Source organism: Globicephala melas, chromosome 1 (genome assembly GCF_963455315.2).
Source record: "Globicephala melas chromosome 1, mGloMel1.2, whole genome shotgun sequence".
NCBI classification, from domain to species: domain Eukaryota; kingdom Metazoa; phylum Chordata; class Mammalia; order Artiodactyla; family Delphinidae; genus Globicephala; species Globicephala melas.
In genome coordinates this window covers 28,792,000-28,814,555 of record NC_083314.1, presented here as the reverse complement: position 1 = coordinate 28,814,555, position 22,556 = coordinate 28,792,000, and the positions used below count along the sequence as shown (strand labels likewise).

Sequence of the window (22,556 nt, the reverse complement as noted above, 5' to 3'; positions counted from 1 at the left end):
TGAACCAGTAAGAAATAGAAAATATGAACAGACCAATCACAAGTAATGAAATTGAAACTGTGATTAAAAATCTTCCAATAGGGCTTCCCTGGTGGCGCAGTGGTTGAGAATCCGCCTGCCAATGCAGGGGACACGGGTTCGTGCCCCGGTCCGGGAAGATCCCACATGCTGCAGCGGCTGGGCCCGTGAGCCATGGCCGCTGAGCCTGCATGTCTGGAGCCTGTGCTCTGCAACGGGAGAGGCCACAACAGTGAGAGGCCCGTATACAGCAAAAAAAAAAAAAGTCTTCCAACAAACAAAAGTCCAGGACCAGATAGCTTCACAGATGAATTCTATCAAACATTTAGAGAAGAGCTAACACCCATCTTTCTCAAACTCTTCCAAGAAATTGCAGAGGAAGGAACACTCCCAAACTCATTCTATGAGACCACAATCACCCTGATACCAAAAGCAGACAAAGATACTACAAAAAGAGAAAATTACAGGCTAATATCACTGATGAATATAGATGCAAAAATCCTCAACAAAATACTAGCAAACATACTCCAACAACACTTTAAAAGGATCATACACCATGATAAAATGGGATTTATCCCAGGGATTCAAGGATTCTTCAATATATGCAAATCAGTCAATGTGATACACCATATTAACAAATTGAATAAGAAAAATCATATGATCGTCTCAATAGATGCAGAAAAATCTTTTGACAAAATTCAACACCCACTTGTGATTAAAAACTCTCCAGAAAGTGGGCATATAGAGGGAACCTACCTCAACATAATAAAGGCTATATATGACAAACACACAGCAAACATCATTCTCAATGGTGAAAAACTGAAAGCATTTCCTCTAAGATCAGGGATAAGACAAGGATGTCCACTCTCGCCACTATTCAACATACTTTTGGAAGTCCTAGCCACAGCAATCAGTGAAGAAAAAGAAATAAAAGGAATCCAAATTGGAAAAGAAGAAGTAAAACTGTCACTGTTTGCAGATGACATGATACTATACATATAGCATCCTAAAAATGCCACCAGAAAACTACTAGAGCTAATCAATGAATTTGGTAAAGTTGCAGGATACAAAATTAATGCACAGAAATCTCTTGCATTCCTATACACTAATGATGAAAAATCTGAGAGAGAAATTAAGCAAATGCTCCCATTTACCACTGCAACAAAAAGAATAAAATACCTAGGAATAAATCTACCTAGGGAGACATGAGACCTGTATGCAGGAAATTATAAGACACTGCTGAAAGAAATTAAAGATGATACAAACAGATGGAGAGATATACCACGTTCTTGGAGTGGAAGAATCAATATTACGAAAATGATTATACTACCCAAAGCAATCTACAGATTCAATGCAATCCCTATCAAATTACCAATGGCATTTTTTACAGAACTAGAACAAAAAATCTTAAAATTTGTACAGAGACACAAAAGACCCTGAATAGCCAAAGAAGTCTTGAGGGAAGAAAACGGAGCTGGAGGAATCAGACTCGCTGACTTCAGACTACACTACAAAGCTACAGTAATCAAGACAGTATGGTACTGGCACAAAAACAGAAATATAGATCAATGGAACAGGATAGAAAGCCCAGAGATAAACCCACGCACATATGGTCAACCAATCTATAACAAAGGAGGCAAGGATATACAATGGAGAAAAGACAGTCTGTTCAATAAGTGGTGCTGGGAAAACTCGACAGCTACATGTAAAAGAATGAAATTAGAACACTCCCTAATAAAATAAACTCAAAATGGATTAGAGACCTAAATGTAAGACTGGACACTATAAAAGTCTTCGAGGAAAGCATAGGAAAAACACTCGTTGACATACATCACAGCAAGATCTTTTATGATCCACCTCCTACAGTAATGGAAATAAAAACAAAAATAAACAAATGGGACCTAATGAAACTTAAAAGCTTTTGCAAAACAAAGAAAACTTCGAACAAGACGAAAAGACAACACTCAGAATGGGAAAAAATATTTGTAAACGAATCAAGACAAAGGATTAATCTCCAAAATATATAAACAGCTGATGAAGCTCAATATTAAAAAAACAAACAACCCAATTCAAAAATGGGCAGAAGACCTAAATAGACATTTCTCCAAAGAAGACATACAGGTGGCCAAGAAGCTCATGAAAATCTGCTCAACACCACTAATTGTTAGAGAAATGCAAATCAAAACTACAATCAGGTATCACCTCACACCAGTTAGAATGGGCATCATCAGAAAATCTACAAACAACAAATGCTGGAGAGGGTGTGGAGAAAAGGGAACCCTCTTGCACTGTTGGTGGGAATGTAAATTGATACAGCCACTATGGAGAACATATGGAGGTTCCTTAAGAAACTAAAAATAGAATTACCATATGATCCAGCAATCCCACTGCTGGACATATACCCAGAGAAAACCATAATTCAAAAAACATATGCACCCCAATGTTCATTGCAGCACTATTTACAATAGCCAGGTCATGGAAGTAACCTAAATGCCCATCGACAGATGTATAGATAAAGAAGATGTGGTACATATATACAATGGAATATTACTCAGCCATAAAAAGGAACAAAATTGGGTCATTTGTAGAGACGTGGATGGATCTAGAGACTGTCATACAGAGTGAAGTAAGTCAGAAAGAGAAAAACAAATATTGTATATTAACGCATATATGTGGAACCTAGAAAAATAGTACAGATGAACTGGTTTGCAGGGCAGAAATAGAGACAAAGATGTAGAGAACAAACGTATGGACACCAAGGGCGGAAAGTGGCAGTGGGGCGTGGTGGTGTGATGAATTGGGAGATTGGGATTGACATATATATACAAATATGTATAAAATGGATAACTAATAAGAACCTGCTGCATAAAAAATTAAAATAAAATTCAAAAAAAAAAAAAGACATGTACCCCAATGTTCATTGCAGCACCATTTACAATAGCCAGGACATGGAATCTACATAAATGTCCATTGACAGATGAATGGATAAAGAAGATGTGGTACGTATATATATAATGGAGTATTACTCAGTCATAAAAAGAAATGAAATTGGGTCATTTGTAGAGATGTAGATGGACCTAGAATCTGTTATACAGAGTGAAGTAAGTCAGAAAAGATAAACAAATGTCACATATTGATGCATATATGTGGAATCTAGAAAAATGGTACAGATGAACCTATTTGCAGGGTAGGAATAGAAATGCAGACATAGAGTACTGATGTGTGGACACAGGCTGGCAGGGCAGGGTGGGATGAACTGGGAGATTAGATTTGACATAAATATACTATCATGGGTAAAATAGGTGGCTAATGGGAACCTGCTGTATAGCAAAGGGAGCTCAGCCCGGTGCTCTGTGATGGCCTAGTTGGTGGGATGGGAGGGGGAGGTCCAAGAGGGAGGGGATGTGTGTATGCATATGGCTGATTCACTTCACTCTGTGGCAGAAACTAACACACAACACTGTAAAGCAATTATGCTCCAATAAAAAAGAAATAAATATAATCATTTGATAACAAAAAAAAAGAGTGGATAAAACAAGTAATCTTACATCTTAATGATACAGACCCTTTGTAATACAATTTGTACTACCTATTCAAATTTAAAATGCATATACCCTGTGACCTAACAATTCCATTTCTAGGAATTTAAAGATATCCTCCTACATATGCTTATATATATATACATATCCATTGTGGCACTGCTTATTAAAATAACAAAACCCCCAAAGAACATAAATGTCCATTAAATCAATAAAGAACTGATTACATTAACTATATACCCATATAATGAATGCTATGCAGCCATGGATCTATACATCTTAATATGTAAAGAGGTCCAGAAAAAAACTGTTTAAAGCACAAAAACAAGATGCAAAACCATCTCTATATGCTCCCATTTGTGAGAAAAAGGGAGAGTTATACAGATATATACAACACTCATAAATATATATATATGAATATATACATATACACACATAGGCGTATATAAAATCATAATTCTGGAAAGAGATACAAAAACATGGCAGCAGTGTTTGCCCCTGAGCAAGGAGATCCAGGGTCTGCAATAAGAGGGAGATTATGTTTCATTTTAAGACTCTGCATTTGTATATTTTTGTCATCTGTATATATTAGTTTTTCAATTGCATAAACAGTTGCTTAAAAAGGCAAGAATCTAATGGAATAACTTGGAGATATGGGAGCAATAAAACAAGCAAAGTTGACTGAGGTAAATCTAAGATGATGAGTTTTGTAGATTAATCTTGAGGGAAGAGATCTTCAACCTACTGTAGAGGTCTCTCCCTGTTAGTCAACCAAGTCGCACATTTTAATTCATTTACTTTTTATAAAACTCTATGGTATATGTACTATTATCATCACTATCACTTTACAGATGACACAGGCAGGTTAAGTGACCAAGATGGCATAGTGGGTGGCCAAATGGAGATGCATACTCAGGTTTCTTGGATGCTAAGCCTGCGCACACTCTTGGGCATCACACACACAACTGCACCTCGACCTTTGCTACCAGGGCTCTGAAACGTCTCAATGGCTTGTATGGCTTTGGCAAACTACAATTTCTATTTTATTTTATTTTTATAAAAGTCAAAGCCTCACCAGATGTGGTTTATAACAAAAAAAGATATTTCTGGCACTGGGTACTATCTGTCTTTGTGAATGTGACTCAAAAAATAAGTGAACGATATAATGTTTCACTTGGTAAAGCGGCTTGCCATTTTCTACATATATATTAACTGACTTTCATGTCACAACAGCCTGGAAGAAGAGTCGTCATCAATTTATAAATGAGAATACTAAGGCTTCATTTAGGGACCTGCTTTCCTTGAAGGGGCAGAAACGGGACTGACCCCGGGTCTTTTGAACCTAATTTTAGTGGTCCAAACACACTGCTACATTGAGTGTGAATAACATCTGAAAACTAGCTTAGAGCATGCAGGAGAGGTTTAATTGCAGACTCTTTGCTTGCAGCAGCCTTTTCTTTTAGATTCACAGTTCAAAGTTCCTACTCTGTAATATGACCCCATTCTTCAGCGATGCTTTCTAAATGTTCAAGCTGTTGTGAATTTCAAAAGTTTTGCAACTTTGGAAGCTGAGTTCCAGTGAATCCTTCAGCAGGTTTTTCTTTTAAAACTTTGTTTTTCTCCATATACTCTTTGTAATCATGGCAATTACTTTAATTGAAAGTTCCAATTACAAAGTTTTTCTAATTACAGGTCTATAAACAAAATATAAAAATATCCATTAGGCACATCCAGCTACTTTTCTTTTTATTTATCTCCCCTCTCCCTTTGTCAGTGTTCCGCTTGCCTCAGGTTAAGGGCTGGGCTCTTCACTATTATTGTGAGATGTCCTTCCTGCAAAGGCAGCTGAAACAGGCTATCTGTGGAAAAGAAAAAGACAGCTGTGCTTTCTGTGCCCAATGCCATTCATGATGATCAGATATGGCTGTGCCTGGAAGAGTTCAATGAACTTTTTAAAAAATATATACCACATTCAAATAATGTTTTTGCAAAAAAAACCTGGCAACAGGAAATGTCAACATCGTTAATCATATATTAAGTTTCATTAAAATTAAAACTCTGAAATAATTAGCTTCTGCTGCTTCCCAAGTGGTAATTATAGACCATCAGGAAGTATCACACTCTCTTGAATTTCCTCCTTTAAACATTAAATGCGAAAGATAAAACATTATTTAAAAAATAATCTTTTAGATTTTAACTATGGGAATATAAACAATACTTCCTGGGTACTGGGCTAATCAAATCTCTCATAATTCAGGAAATTTGAAGTTTACTTCACTCAGTGGTGAAATTAAGATGTTAATTGTAAGGCCAACTGGCCCGAGGCAGGGGAACACAATCAGATTCACAGGTTGCATCAGACCGAAACTCTCCGGACCACCCAGTTCCAGAAACTGACCTGGAGACTTTCCGGACCACCCAGTTCCAGGAACTGACCTGGGGACTTTGCACCCGGCCCAGCCTTCCCGCCTTTCGAGGGGCGGGACTAACGGTCCCCCAGGATACCTGAAAAGACCACCAAATAAGGAATACCCTGTGCCCTCCCAGATTCACCACACCCCTTTCCCTTCATCCCCTATAAAATCTTGCCCAACCCTCGCCCAGGTGCGACTTCTCTGGCCCCTTTCTCTCGGACCAGTGAACCTCGCCTGGGAGCGCTCCCTAATAAAGCTCACTTGAAGCTTTCCTCTGTTTCGCGGTGCCGTTTGTTAAGATCCGACCTTACATTAATAAGTGACATTTCAAATGTAAGAGTTCAGAAGCATAAAAATATCTATATTTAAATTTCTGAAGATTTTTCTTTCATTTAAAATTCAGCATTTATCTTCCATTCCCAATTACTATTAAACATTATTTATTCAATGCTAGTTAGAAAACTTATGTGTTATATTATTATATTTTAGGAATCCTTCAGCGGGTTTCTTTTTCTACCCCACTTCCATATCTTTAAGTATATAATCTATAACCTTCAGTTTCTTCTCTCATGATCCCCAGTTATTCTCACAAAATGAATTACACCATGAGGGCATAATAAATTTATCAAGATAGTACATATTATCTCAATGAACAGTGTATTGTTAAATAATACTAAATAGTATTATAACAGTGTTAAAAACATTGTTTTTACATGGAAATTATTGCCCATTAAAAAAGAGTAGCTGCTCAGTCCTGATGTGTGAAACACTATAAGACACAAAGAGAAAAACAGATGGTGACCCTTGTTCTCAGGGAGTTTTTGATCTTTGATGGGACAACATAAAACTAGAAATGCTGATAGCACCAGCAGAAGGCCAAATCTGCCATTAAAGAGATGAAATGGCCTTGAATTTGTGGAAAGGGGGCAAAGGAGTGAGATGCAGGTGGGGTACCTCAGCCCAGGTCCCTGGGAAAATGCAAATATCCTTACAATGAGTAAAGGCTCAAAACAGAAAGAAAACAGCATATAGTGAGTGCCTAACTGATATCAAGCAAGGTTCTCAGTGCTCTACATTAACACTGTGTGGGTAGAAAGAGCTAGACTAGTTGGTGCACAAGGAGAGAAGACGACAAGAGAGGAATCATGGCCTGAGCTAGGGATTTTGTAATCACTTGACGAGAGGTAGAGGTGAAATCATAGGAATGACTCTCTGCCAAAGCTGAGAGTAGGAAATGAGAAAGAACAAGATTTGAATATTGCCTGTCTCTGTAAGTGGGCAATGAAAAGGGTATGAGAAATTGAATATATGAATGGACAAAAGCCAGATCATATATAAAAACAGAATTCAGACCCACAAAGTGCAGCAAGCTGACCAAAAAACCAACCTCTTATCTATGATAACTAGCCCAGGAATCCAGCCTGTACAGGTCAGATATATAGAAAGTGAGACTACTATCTCTACTGACAATCCACAAAGCCAAACAATAACTTCTGCCACCAAAACGACCAGGACTTGATTAATAACTGATAGCTTCCCTAATTTTTGTCCATGCTTCCAACTTAGAATCAACCAGAGAGAGATAAATATGCTCCCTTAGTCCATCACATAGGATGCCTCACTTCTAACAAAGTTAGCTCACCTCCAGCATCCCCAGGCCAACAGCTTCCAATAAGGGAACACCTGAAGCCTTCCTTTTTCCACTGTAAAGCTTTCCCCCTCCTCTGCTTGACTTTGAGCCTCTACCAAATGCAACTGATGGTGACTGACTCCCTTACTATAGTAAGCTCTGAATTTGGTTGGTCTTAATTTATTTCCACAAGATTATTGGCATAGACAGAGATGGTTAGCTTTGGAAAAGGCAAGAGAAATCTCTTCCTCTGAATAAAAATGGGGGGAGGGAAGGATGAGTGAAGACACTTGGGAATTCTGCGTTGGCAAGAAAGCTGAAGGAGTTTTACAGAGGTGGATGCCATTTCTCAATTAAAGTAATCTCTAAACAGAGATTCAGGAGAAGTAAGGTTAGGGCTGTAAGTGAGTGAAAGGAGTTTAGAACTGGGGAAAGACAAGGGGGAGCCAATAAGAAATGGGTAAAATGCTCAGAGCAATCTACAGACTTAATGCAATCCCTATCAAAATAACCATGGCATTTTTCATAGAACTAGAACAAATAACCCTCAAATTTATATGGAATCAAAAAATTCCCTGAATAGCCAAAGTAATTTTGAGAAAAAAGTACAAAACTGGAGGTGTAAAGCCCCCAGAGTTCAGACTATACTACAAAGCTACAGTAATCAGAACAGTATGGCACTGGAACAAAAACAGGCACATAGGTCAATGGAACAGAATAGAGAGCCCAGAAATAAACCCACACAATTGTGGTCAATTAATCTATGACAAAGGAGGCAAGAATAAACAACGAGGAAAAGACATTCTCTTCAGTGGGTGGTGCTGGGAAAACTGGACAGCTACATGTAAAAGAGTGAAACGAAAACATTTTCTTATACAATATACAAAAATAAACTCAAAATAGATTGGAGACCTAAATGTAAGACCAGATACCATAAAGCTCCTAGAAGAAACCATAAAGAGAACACACTTTGACATAAATAGATGCAATATTTTTTTGGATCTGTCTCCTAAAGCAAAGGAAACAAAAGCAAAAATAAACAAATGAGACCTTATTATACTTCAAAGCTTTTGCACAGCAAAGGAAACCACTGACAAAACAAAAAGATTACCTACTGAATGGAAGAAAATATTTGAATGTGATATGAACAATAAGGGGTTAATATCTGAAATATATAAACAGCTCATACAACTCAACATCAAAAAAAAAAACCCAATTAAAAAATGGGCAGAAGTCCTGAACAGATATTTTTCCAAAAGGACATGCAGATGGCCAACAGGCACATAAAAAGATGCTCAACATCACTAGTCACTAGAGGAATGCAAATCAAAACCACGAGACACCTCACACCTGTCAGAACAGTTATCATCAAAAAGAACACAAATAACAAACATTGGCGGGCTTCCCTGGTGGCGCAGTGGTTAAGAATCCTCCTGCCAATGCAGGGGACACAGGTTCGAGCCCTGAGTCCAGGAAGATCCCACATTCCACGGAGCAACTAAGCCTGTGCACCACAACTACTGAGCCTGTGCTCTAGAGCCTGAGAGCCACAACTACTGAAGCCCGCACGCCTAGAGCCCGTGCTCTGCAACAAGAGAAGCCCCCGCAATGAGAAGCCTGCACACCTCAGCGAAGAGTAGCCCCTGCTCACCACAACTAGAAAAGCCCGCACGCAGCAACAAAGACCCAATGCAGCCAAAAAAACCCCCCCAAAAAACATTGGCGAGGATGTGAAGTAAAGGGAACCCTTGTACACTGTTGGTGGGAATGATGTAAATTGATGCGGCCACTATGGAAAACAGTATGGAGGTTTCTCTAAAACAGAACTACCATGTAACCCAGCAATTCCACTCCTGTGTATATATCCAAAGAAAACAAAACCACTAATTCAAAAACATTCATGTACCCCAGTGTTCACAGCAGCATTATTCAAAATAGCCAATATACAGAAGCAACCTAAGTAACCATCAACAGATGAATGGATAAAGAGGATGTAAGATATATATATATATATATATATATATATATATATATATATATATATCTTCTATTATCCCATTATATATATAACTTAGTCATAAGAAAGAATGGGGTTTTGCCATTTGCAACAACATGGACAGACCTGGAGGGTATTATGCTTAGTGAAATAAGTCAGATGGAGATAGACAAATACTGTATGTTATCACGTGGATGTGGCATCTAAAAATTAAAACTAATGAATATAACAAAACAGAAACAGACTCACAGATATAGAAAACTAGTGGTTACCGGTGGGGAAAGGGAAGTGGGGAGGGGCAAGATAGGGTTAAGGCATTAAGAGGTACAAACTAATATGTATAAAGTAAATAAGCTACAAGGATATATTGTACAACATAGAGAATATAGCCAATATTTTATAATAACCTTAAATGGAGTATAATCTATAAAAATATTTAATCGTTATGTTGTATACTCAAAATGAATATAATATTGTAAATCAATTATACTTCAATTAAAAAATGGGTAAATTGGCTCTTTTTTGTTTAATATAGTGGATTAAACGTAAGTGCTATCTCCTCTCTTTCTAGAGATTCTAGAATATTCTGTAATAAATGGATATTGGCATTAAAAAAGGAAAAAAACACATCAAGAAAGTTATAAAGGAAATAGGTTCACTGTGGGCTAAAACAGAGAAACTAGGAGAGAATGTAAAATAAAAGTTCTAGAGCCAGTTTTTGCTTTTACTCCACATTTCATCATTACTGTTTGTTTAGTACATTAGGAATCTATTTGTAGTACCAGGTGCTCTAGGTTTTTAAATTCTTTCATGTTTCCTTGGGGGTGGGGGTGCAGACAAACTTTTCTCTTTCTCTTTAGACAGTCAGAAAAGTGCTCAGATGTCAAATATGAAGCCAAAAACCAAGTCTTCTAAATTTGGGAGCAACACTGATTTAGAAACACAGTTGGGCTTGTCAATATAAACCATGGTAGATCAAAGTGAATATAAATAAAGGAAAAAACTTGTAGTTTAAGGAGAGGATAAAAAATGGATGAAAAACTTCCTTATTTTGGAGCAAAGTTAAATGGAACTTAAAAGGGGACTGCAAACATCTGCAATGAACTTATGTTCCTTAATAAAAAGAACAGTCAAAAAAAAAATACTCTGTTATGGCCTATATGGGAAAAGAATCTAAAAAGGAGTGGATATATGTATATGTATAACAGATTCACTTGGCTGTACACCTGAAACTAGCACAACGTTGTAAATCAACTATACTCCAAAAAAACCTAAAATTTAAAAAAGAACAGTCAACATTTATTGTGCATTTATTATATGACAGATATGAAAGGTACTTGTATTAACATATTTAGTCCTTACAGAAACCTTTCAAGTAGGACATAATAACTGTCTTCATTATATAGCTGAAGAAAATGTGGTATAGTAAAACTGAGAAACTTGCCCAAAATTGCAATTCTCCTAAGTAATACAGCCAAATTCAAACCCAGGAAATTTGGCTCCTACAGTCCATGTTCTTATTCCTATAATATGAAAGGAAGGAAAGGAAAGAGGGTGAAGGAATATTGCTCAGTCACAAAAGCAATTTAAAAAGCTTTTCCTCTAGTGTCATTGTTATTTATCACCAATACCCTTGGGGGACAATCTAATGACACCCTTAGAGCTTGGGTTTTGACATTTAATAGAATCCTCCATGAAAGGAACCATGGCTCATTAGAGAGTAGACAGTATCATGTCCCAGAGCCAGAAAATTCAAAATGGGACTAAACAGCTTCTTGCTGCCAGAATGCAAGGCTGCTCTCAGAGATATCTGGAATAATGTCCAAAAGACATTGCACATGTACAAAAGACAGCTCCTACTAGCCAAGAATAAAAATTGGGGCATTAAAAGGGAAAACAATGATTAAAGTCTATTGGAACAAGTTGTATCTGTTAAGATAGCTCTAAGGTCATGACACTAAATGAGAAAGTACAAAATACTAGGAGGTGATTGTCAGTGCCTAAAGAGGTCTCACAATACTATCTTCTGGAAATGTTGTATATTGATGATACAAATGATATATGTCCTATACTGGAGCTGCAACTGAGTTATTAATAGAAATATAGATATAGCTATGGATATAGTGTAATGGATCAGAGGAAGAAATTCAGAAGATGTGAAAAACATAAAATAGAGAAGCCAGCTTTGTAATAGAGAAATTGTAAAATTTAGAAAATATACATAAAGTGTGTGTGTGAAGGGATGCCCTATTACGGCCCTTACTATACTTTCTGTAGCCAAACCTTGGTGGTCTAGGCCACCCCTTATTAGAGAACCACTGTGGTAACTTATACATTAATTACCCAGCCTAAAATATTACACGTGTTACATTTTAAACAGACCCAAGTCCATTCACATTAGGGTGAAAGGAAATTACTGGGTTCAGGAATAGTGGGGATTATATACATAGACCGAGTTGGTCCATCCCCTTCATGCTTCAGACCAAATGGGCACAGGCTAAAATGGATAGGCAGATTTCTGGGCAAGAGTGGGCCCAACCAGGGCAGTAGTCACCCAGACACAGAACTGATTTAGAAGGATGACAGGCAAGTGGGAGGAAGTCCAGGAGCAAGGACTGCTGTAATTATCTGGATAGAATAGGTGGCAAGCGTCCATCAATATGTTTAGAAGTCAATGACAGCCCACCCAAAATTTTATGTTTACTCAGCTTGTTTAATGAGGGTTTACAGAAGTTAGTTACCATGTTATGGGAATTGGGCCTGAGATGGAAGAGAAGCAGGGTGCAAACTCGTTCTGTGTGAATTTATCCAGGAGGTGTGGTAAAGAAAAGTCCCTTTTCTAGTAAGTGTCTAATGATCTCTCTAATAAGTGGGCCAGTAACAATCCAAAACAACTGACGTAGGATTTCTCCAGGAGAGGAGAGACAGATGTAGCTGTAAAATGAAAAATGGAGGCCTGTCATCTGAATGGGTGAATGTCCCAAGGTAAGCAGGTGTTCTGTGTGGGAGCAGCAGTGAGAGGTAAGCTCCAGCATCTCTACTGGTCCCTGAGGATGTGACACGTGGGCAACTTCACAGTGCATGGTTGCCTCTTGCAGGAATGGTGTAAAATAATAATTAGGGGCACTAGTGAATCATAAAATAGCCAAAACACAGGATGTATACAATCTAAACTGGCAGTTGAAGCCATTCTTGACTCTCCAGTGTTGCCCCAGAGGCCAATGAAATATAATTTCTTAGTGAAAACTAGAAATTTTGCCTTTTACTCCTTCAGGTAATCAAGAGACGTGGAGGTTTATATTTATAAAGACTGAATCAGCAATTAAAAACACACTGGGAAATGATGGAAAGTACCCATAAATTCAGTACAGAGAGACAGAGAAATTGGTCAAAGTCACTTACTGAGGTCAAAAAATCTTGCTTCTGGGCATAACAACCGAGGTTGGTTGAAACGCACTTTGGAAGATAAGTTTAGAGCAGTTATTTTATTGATTTGTATGGAAAACTATAATCAAGGGTATCATTATTCTACTAATAGAGTATTATCGAAGCTAAGTAATAAAAAGAGGAAGAGAAATAAAATAAGAAGTCAGGAAAAAATAAATCACAAATAGGACATTATTTATAAGGAGATACATTGTTTTAGAAAGACATGTAAAAGTTGGGAAAACACTGAGTGGGCAGTATGATTTGGAGTGGTAATCTTTCAGAGGACAGAAAGGTATCTAGGCTAGTTAGTAGAGACAAAATGAATTAAAGTAATATATTTAGAAAAGAGTACACTGGATGAGGAGACCTTGGAAAGAGACTGTCAAAACAGTGCGAAGCCACGAACAGACTGCACAATGTCTTGTACTCTTTCAACTTTCAGGAGTGAGGAGAGGTACAAACACAGAAGGAGCTTAATTACAAGGTAGTTAGATCTCAGCAAAGGTTGCACCGAGCAAGCAGCACTTGCTCAGCAAGGAGAAGAACATAAAGAGAAAACTCTGTGAGTGAAGTAAATGGTAATTAGAAGCTGAGCACCATGTGACCTCCTCAGTGCCACCCTGAGGGTAGATAGAGTCTAGAAAGGTTATGACGGGAAAAGGTCATGAGAGGAGGACTGCAACTTTGTACAGAAGGAGTAAGTTGAGACTGGCATGCTAGAGCTTCTGCAGATTGGCAGTTTTGCCTTCTGGTCTATGTCAGCTCCAGCGTACTCAGTGGGTGCATCTCCAAATGACGTCACTTATTTTACTGGGGGCATTCCTGCCTGGAGGAACCTAGGACTGAAGAACATGGAACTCACTCTCTGCAGGCTGCTGGGGGGTTGGAGCAATGGTTGAGGCTGCCCTGTGGGCAAGGATGGGTGGAACTAGGAGTCAACCAGTTTAAGAACTGGCAGCATGGTTGAGACACAAGATCCAAGGAGGCAAGTAAGACTACATCATGCTTCAGGAAGTATCACAGACACACTGGTCATGGTCTAGCAAATGGATAAAAAGAAAATTAAAACAGAAGGAGCTGATAGTATAGGAGGAGGTTTAGGGAAGTGGGAGCTGAATATGCAAATCAGTAATGGCCAGTCCATATATATATTTGTGTGTGTATGTGTGTGTGTATATATATATATATATATATATATATATATATATATATATATATATATATATACAGTAGAACTCTGAGTCACAACCTGCAGCAACCTGCCCAGGAAACCAACTTCTTGTCTCTAATAACCAGCCCAGCCTGCTATACGGCAGACTTGTAGGAAGTAGGACTGCTATCTCTAGTAATAATCCAGGAGGCTAAACAATAACTTCTGAAACCAAAATGGCCAGAACTTAATAACTGCTAGCCTCCCTAACTTTTGTCCCTACTTCCAATTTAGGACCAACCAGAGAAAGCCAAGTATGTACCCCTAACCCATCATGCAGGATGCCTTCATCTAGTTAGCCCACCTCCAGCTCCCCCAGACCAACAGCCTCCAGTTAGGCCACACCACTATGAAGCTTGCCCCCTCCTCTGCCTGCCTCTGAGTCTCTGCTAAAGCACAAATGACTGAGGCGAACTGACTCGCCATAGCAAGCTCTGAATAAATAGCATCTGTTTTCATGTTTACTTCGCTCATTCTCATATGTTTGTCCTCTTTGTTTACCTCCACAGAACCAAAGATAACTAAAATCAAGATAAAGAGTAGATTCAGGATAAGTGTCAAAGTGGGGGGAATAGGAAGCTAGCTGTGAAGAGAGAAGGGGGATTCTGCACTCTTAGGAACGGACAGGGAGAGGGCTGACATTTATATATTGCTTGTTATGAGCTTCCTGCAGCTTGGTTATGGGTTTATACAACTTACTGAAGCCTCATAAAACCCTGTGAGAGAGATTTTTTTTTAATCCACCACTTTTAAGGGAAATAAAACTAAAATAGTTTTCATAACTTATCAGGAGTGGAGCGGCGTCCAAGGCCAGGTTTCCTCTTTCCACTCTGTCAGGCCACTCCCCCAAACCTCCTCTGACTTTCCCACTGCACTTCTGACCACAGAAAATCACTATGTTTGTCTCATGAACTATGGTGTAACTCCTTGTTCAGTCCTTTGTTGTTCTGCAAAAAGGTGATGAATGACATAATTATGTTAATATCTTGCCCAAGTTTACAGAGTCAGTAAGTGGTAGAATATAGATTTGAATCCAGATCTTTCAAATTTCAAAGTCCATGGTCTTTCACTACATTAGGCTACCTGGGAGGTGCAGTAGTTTGCTAGCAGGTGCAAAGGCAAAGTGGACATTAAAGTTATTGACCTGAGGTGGTTAAAAACAGTAAGGTTAGGGTACTGGAAGTAAATTTTACAGTTACTAAGGACAGTGGCAAGGGATGGGACTGGTGGCTGGAAGATCTATTAGCCAGGCACAAAGGAAGGAGAGAGAGAGTCCTGGTAGAAGGTAACGTTGCCTATGGTGATAAGGAGACAGTGGCTGATGTAAGAAAAGTTCATCAAATTAAAATGAGAATGACTGAGGGAAGATGGTGGGGCAATGGACTGTTCCACTGGAGACTGGGACTGGATTGGGGTGTAAGGAATTGCAGTTGCCCTGCCTCCACCCTGTGCTTTGGATAGAGGAGAAAAAGCAGAAGCTTCTCAGGATGTTAGGAGGAAGGCAGACGCCACCCGGGCAGATATACAAAAGTGCCTATTACAAGGCTGAGAATGTAGGAGAACAGAAATGCAAGACATAGGGGAAGAGACTGTAGAAGAGAGGAAGATCTGGAGGGGCTGCAAGTTCTGGAAAAGACAGTTGCACGTAGGGGTGCAACAAAGTAATCAGGATAGTGATTCCAACTACTCAGGGGAAAGGAAGCAGAAGCATAGTTGGTAATTGGGAGAATATGTTCTAGATGGAGGGAGAAACAATGTTGGGTCATCAGGATTTAGTTATTGACTGAGATAGAAGAAATAACCAGACCGATATTCCAGTTGTATGAGTTAAAAAATCAAAATTAGATTAAATTATAGCTTCCCCCAAATGAAAAGAGGCATAATTCGAAGGCCTCCAACTTTTTTGTTGAAAACTACCAATATCTGGCAATGTTTGCTAAAAGGCCCTGGGTATTTTGTCTTCAGGAAGTCATCATAGTTTGACCTTTACAAAATTACTTTCTAGGTTCTGGGGTTTGCCATGTAAAGTACTCAGCAGTCTTCATTACAGGTGACGTGAGAGAGAGGGGTAGAGGCATTCCACTGAGGAAGTATGAGTCACTGGACCCTTGCCCACAGAATGTTTATATTTGTCATGTAACAGGATTAGCACAAGGTATTGATGAAGATGGAGTGATCAGGAGGAAGATGATGATGACCTGCTGTTTTTCTACTGCTTTCCTTATAATCCCAATATAATTTTTCTCCCAAATTCAGTCTGGGAAACAAACATATTTAGGAACACCTATCTAACATGAAGGAAAAAATCTAAAATGTATACTGATTTCTCTCTTGTATCCTTTGTTCTGTATAATACTGTTGCCTGGTAATTAAACTATAATGTATCATGGGTTAAACCCCCCAAAATTTCAATTGCCTTTTCCAGATTTTTTTTTTCTTCAGACATTGAACCCTCAAGGCAAAATATCCAGGATAAAAACTCACACATACATTAGGAGGCTGTGGTTGATCTTTGAAGCTAGAAAAGAGGGGCACTTTGACTAATGCTTTCCAAAGGGAAAAATAACATTTAAAATTCATTATAAGCTCTAAGTTATAATAACCATTGTAATTTTATGGCCTCACTTCGGCTTTACAGCAACATGTACATAAAAATAAGCCTCTTACTTCTCTGTCCCCCTTGGTACTTTTCTACATTCTCCTACCAACCTCAAAAAATAAAGTAGGGCTCAGGGAAGAGTTGGATGAGGAGATTTATGTGGATAAAACCATGCTGTGACTGCTGTGCAGTCAGAAGTGACCCTAGGGAAATGTTATTTAATGTACTTGAAGAGAAAAAATACAGAAATATAATGGTAAAGTTGTTGTAATTTCTGGATTAAAAATAAATTTTGTGCTAAATTGGGACAGATTGAGGAGACCTGTGTCTTCTCATAGACATGCTTATTTATTTAATCCCTAATTTTAAGTGGGAATTTTTCCTGAGATGTGTGTTTAACTTCTAATTGAAATAACAACTAGCATGGTGTCCTTTGTCCATTGGGGCCTTCATTTTTGCCAAGCTCATTATGGAACAAATCAAAACCTCATACACAGTGGTGTCCAGGAGGCAGATTGTTACAAAATTTCATTTTGTCAACCACTCCTTTGTACAGAATATGCCCTAACTGTAAAGTGAATTAAATCATTACTCATTTTTATTCCCTTGGTCTAAATAAAAGTAAGAGCATCAGTGGACAGTGAGTCATGTCTCAGTTTAACCCAGTGGGAAGTTGGGTGACCATGTGTGTTTATGATATTTTTCTCTCCACTCTCCAGGACCCTCTTTAACTTTCTCACCCACTCCCTAAAAGAGAATTTTTAAATTTTTGTTTGTTACCTCTTACCGACATTTATTTTGACAATTTTTTTCTGAGAGCCCATCCTCATCCTCTCCCATGATGTCCACGGCTGAAAATATCAATGCAACGAGAATGGCAAAGCAGCACACCAGTGCAAAGATGACGATGCACTTCTGTTGGGACTGCAAGAGAGAAAGAAGAAAAAGAAAAGTAAGTAAAGCACCTTTTGCTTAGGAAACTCAAGATGTGGCAGCTTTTCAAAGTTCTAGGCAAAACCCTTTGCGGGGGCTTCCCTGGTGGCGCAGTGGTTGAGAATCTGCCTGCCAATGCAGGGGACGCAGGTTTGAGCCCCGGTCTGGGAAGATCCCACATGCCGCGGAGCAACTAAGCCCGTGCGCCACAGCTACTGAGCCTGCGCGTCTGGAGCCTGTGCTCCGCAACAAGAGAAGTTCGCGACAGTGAGAGGCCCGCGCACCGCGATGAAGAGTGGCCCCCGCTCTCTGCAACTAGAGAAAGCCCACACACAGAAACGAAGACCCAACACAGCAAAAATAAATAAATAAATTTATAAAAAAAAAAAAAAACCCTTTGGGGAATAATTAGTTTTGTCACTGCCAGAGAAGGGCCGCTCTCTGGGTGAAATGCCTAAGACCTTTATGCTTATTCCTCAACATAGCTTTCAAATCCCTGCCAAATATGTTAGAATCTATTAAATAATTTAGGTGCTGCATCAAGATTTCCAAACGAATTTGCTCTTCTTTCTAATCAAAAGTAGTCCAGAAAAGATCACTACAAGACCCATTATTGCAAATTAAAAATGAAACACAGGGTGGCTCAATAATTATTCTCTGTCCCCTGTTATTACCACCATTTTCCAAACTCTATGCAAACTGCATTCAAATTCTGTATCTTCTTGCTTTTCCCATCTCATCTTGCTCTAAGATATTTATGGCATGATGACTTCAGGAAAGATGTCCTTGTGGTCAGTATGAATTCTGCACTTTGATCAGAAAATTAAATCTATCAGATCCCAGCATCATGGGTCATTAGGCAACATCATTCATTTCAAAACACTGAATAAAATCTTAACCAACATTCACACTCTTGATATGGTTTTCACTTAGAAACACAAGCTCAAGTTCCAGGTGGTCAAAGAAAATCACATCCTTATCTTTAGGCCCAAGTGTTGGAATTCAAGACATCCCTATCTCCAGGGGTTCACGGTCAAAGGTGGCGTAAGATAAGGCCATGTTAACTAGGCAAAGCCATGACCACTGGGACAAATAATTTTGCCTGTTTTCAATTTATTAGGTAAATCTGGATGGGGAGGAGAGAAGAAAGAAGAATTTTTAAGTCTTTGTGCAGCTTCTAGGAACTATTTTCAGAAGGGGTAAGGGTGACCTTTGACCAGGCAGCCAGAAGCACTTTCTTAGTGATAGGATACATACATACACAGACATGCGTGCACATGTGCGCGCGTGCACACGCGCACACACACACACACACACACACACACATTTCAGAGCTTTGTTAAAACCAGCTGGCTTTGTCTCCTCCTACCACCCTCCTGCCCTTCATCCCTGTAGCCACGTAGTCTCCAAAGAATCAAGGAACCTCCTAAAGTCCAGTTTGTCCAGGGGCAGCCTCAGGTTACAGATTACAGAGAAAGACGTAGTCAGGAAATAATGTCTGTGACCAGGCACTACAGATCAAATGGTTGTTTCCTTTTAGTGTTTTCTCATCCTCCCTCAGGTCTTCTCTCATAGTAGAACCTATTCCAAGTCCATTCTTGCCTGTCATTATGCTCTTCTCCGACTGGCACACTCAGAGAGAAAGTGGGGGAAAGCCCAAGGAAGATACACCATTGTTCTTTAACCCTAGGCTCTGGGTTTCTCTAAGGCATGGATTGTTTTATTCTTTCCATCCACATGCAATGAGCAAAGAGCCTAACAAACAGAAGGTGCTCAAGAGATAGTTATTGTATAAACAAATACAGAGTGAATGAATGAAATTTAAATCACAATGAATATTTCTCAGGATGGAGAGCAACTAGAGGTATTTCTCTCAGTGACCTTCCTGAAAATGGGTTTATTTCCACATTTTGGTGACTGTAAATCTTATAGCTCATTCTTTTTCACTCTTTGTGGGAGCTAGAGGCAATTCATGGGCCATGCTTACCAACTCTGTAAAACTCTGCAGAATAGGTTTACTTGGCATTCATGCCCAATTCTTCACTAATTTTATCTAATTTTATCTTTAAGAAGCAGCACAGTAAACTAGTTGAAGGCTCAGACTTTGGAAAAAGATTGCCTGGACTCTGCCACTTACTGGTTGTATGCATTTGGGCAAGTTATTTGGTCTTTATGCTTTAGATTCCTTGTCTGTAAAATGGGCATCATAATAATAATAACAACTACCTTTATGGGGCTGTTACTAAAACTTAAATTAAATGAGATACTTTATGTAAAGTACTTAGAACAGTACCTGAAAAATAGCACTAAATGAGTGTTTGCTGTTGTTAGTATATTGTAGTATATGCACCTCTGTAAGCTGTCTCAAATATTTTGGGGAAACAAGGTAAAAATATGAATAAACAAAAAACATACAACAAAAAATGCAATTATGTGTAAGAGAGAGGCTGAGAGACAGAGAGAACGAGAGGAAGAAATAAGACAAAAAGAGAGAAAAGAAATGTGAGATGGAAGTTTTCTAGGATAAAATTCAGAAATTGTTCTATATCAGTCTCAGAATCCAAAACTCTAAAGCAGCATTTCTCAAACTTAAGCATGCATCTAAATCACCTGGTCTGGGATGGGGCCCAAAAGTGTGCATTTATAACAAGTTCCCAGGATATGTTGATGCTCCTGGTCCAGGTGCCACACTTGGACGTATCAAAGTGTCATCTCTACTAAACGCTACTTAATACATGTTCATCCTTCAAATTCACCTGCCCGTAGTAGTTTATTTTCAAACATTAAAGGGATCATGATAAATACACTCTATTAATCTAAATGTAAATCTTGTGATTTATTTTCTTTGTAGGGGCTTAAACAATTATTTAAACAAAAAATTTTTAAATTTTGGAATAAACTGTCTTCTGCCCTTTACTTTTTATTTATTTAATGATACTCATTACTTGTACGATCAGAAAATGTCTGCTATTAACTATTTTGAGAAAGTATATAGTATGAAAAAGAAAATAAATCACCCAGATTCCCACTCAGACATAATTGCCATTAACATTTTCTTCTGGTTCTTTCCTGTACTACATCTACCTATATAACAATCTGATAATATTTATAGCATGCTATATATAGCTTTACATTCTACTTTTTGCACGTAATCATGTTTTAATATATTAAATATTCTTTTAAAGCATAGTTTTAAATTGTTGTATAGTATCTCATTGCATGAAAAATCATTGTCTCCCTTACTCACAAAACTTTCCTTCAAAGCCATTCATTTTACAACAGAAAAAAAAAGATTAAACATTTTCCCCATTTTATCCATTTCTCTATATAAATTATAAATAGAAACAAACAAAAAGCTTTTAGAGAGATTTGAAATAATGTAATGATATTCACATTAATCCAGTCCAGAAAAGCCTCTAACCTAGGACAATATAATTAAATATTTTCTCAGAAAGAATCCTAGAGAGAGCAGCATGAATATACCACGTCAGATACATAGTGGGTACTCAATGAATGAATCCTACTGAAGTTAATACTAAATGCTTCCTCTATAACAACATTGATTCCTTTCCCTCTATTCTGATTTTTATGATAAAACAGTAAATAAGAATTCTAGTTAATATGTGTGCTATTGAAGTACTTTGATGTAATAACCCTCACAAATTTCTATTCACTTCTATTGATTCAATTCTATATTATCAACTTTTATTAAAATGAACAATTGAACTATTTTCATTTATTATTTTCATTTTAGTTTGTCAAATAAGAGAAATTCAGACTCTGATATTCATTTTCAAACGTCTCCTTGAAACAATGTACTATAACAATAAGAGATCATACCACTAATTTCTTTAGTCTCATTTATTTTCCAACTCATCAAAAGTGAAAGATTCTGTTCAAATGACAGCATAGGAGTCTTGTAAATGAGACCAAACTCCAGGTTACTAAGAGATTTATTCATTTTCAAATCCTTAACAGATCATTTCAGATCATTCAGGAATTGATTTGAAACACACTTTTTTGTTTGTATTGAATTGAATCAAGGGAAGCAAAGTTTTAAAGAGAATCCATAAACATGATTACAACCTAAACTTCACTGATGACTCAACCTATAAAAAGAAAACAATATTTGAAATGCTATTATTAGTGACAATCAGTTCTTTTCACTGTACTTTACACTGAAGCTATTTTGAAAAGACTTATTTGCTTGGTTAAGAAATAAATCTAATAATGCTAACTTTGAAAATATTTGAATACCATATCCTTATCAAATACATTTTATCTCAATACAGAAAAGAGGTGTATAACCTCTAAATGAGAAAAGAATATTAAATTTTAAAATTAGAAGTATTATGTTTCCAACTTGGGGCTTATATACCATTTGACAAGCTCTTAAAATGAATTTTTACCTAGAGGCAAAATGTAAATAAGCAAAAATTAACCATAAATTAAAATTATTCATATTATTTTTCATTCATTTACCATGACTAGTTTTTTTTGAACAAGATCATGGCAAAGTTTTAAAAATAACCACTTTTATGTATGTAGATTTTAATGCCCACAAAGCTGGAAGTTCCGGTACAATTATTCTCCATGTGAAAGATGTGCAAACTAAGTCAAAGATGTTTAGTTACCGAGCTGTCCAAGGTGACCCAACCAGTTGGTTGGAGACAGTCCAGGGATTTAATTTAGGTCTCAAAACCTCAAGTCTCTAGATCTGTTTTCTAGATCCAAATTTTTCTTTTTTTTTCTTTTCTTGACTTCATTTTCTACTTAGCTATGGTTATT

The 22,556-nt window shown here is 37.8% G+C and overlaps 1 protein-coding gene across 1 annotated transcript in view; it reads right to left on the bottom strand.

Moving 5' to 3' along the window:
* PLD5 (phospholipase D family member 5) overlaps positions 1 to 22,556 on the bottom strand; it is a 489,350-nt gene that overhangs the window by 260,105 nt on the left and 206,689 nt on the right. Inside the window, exon 2 of the mRNA XM_030868579.2 lies at positions 17,623 to 17,759. Within this exon, the coding sequence (XP_030724439.1) occupies positions 17,623 to 17,759 (137 nt within the window). The remainder of the gene's footprint in view (positions 1 to 17,622; positions 17,760 to 22,556) is intronic.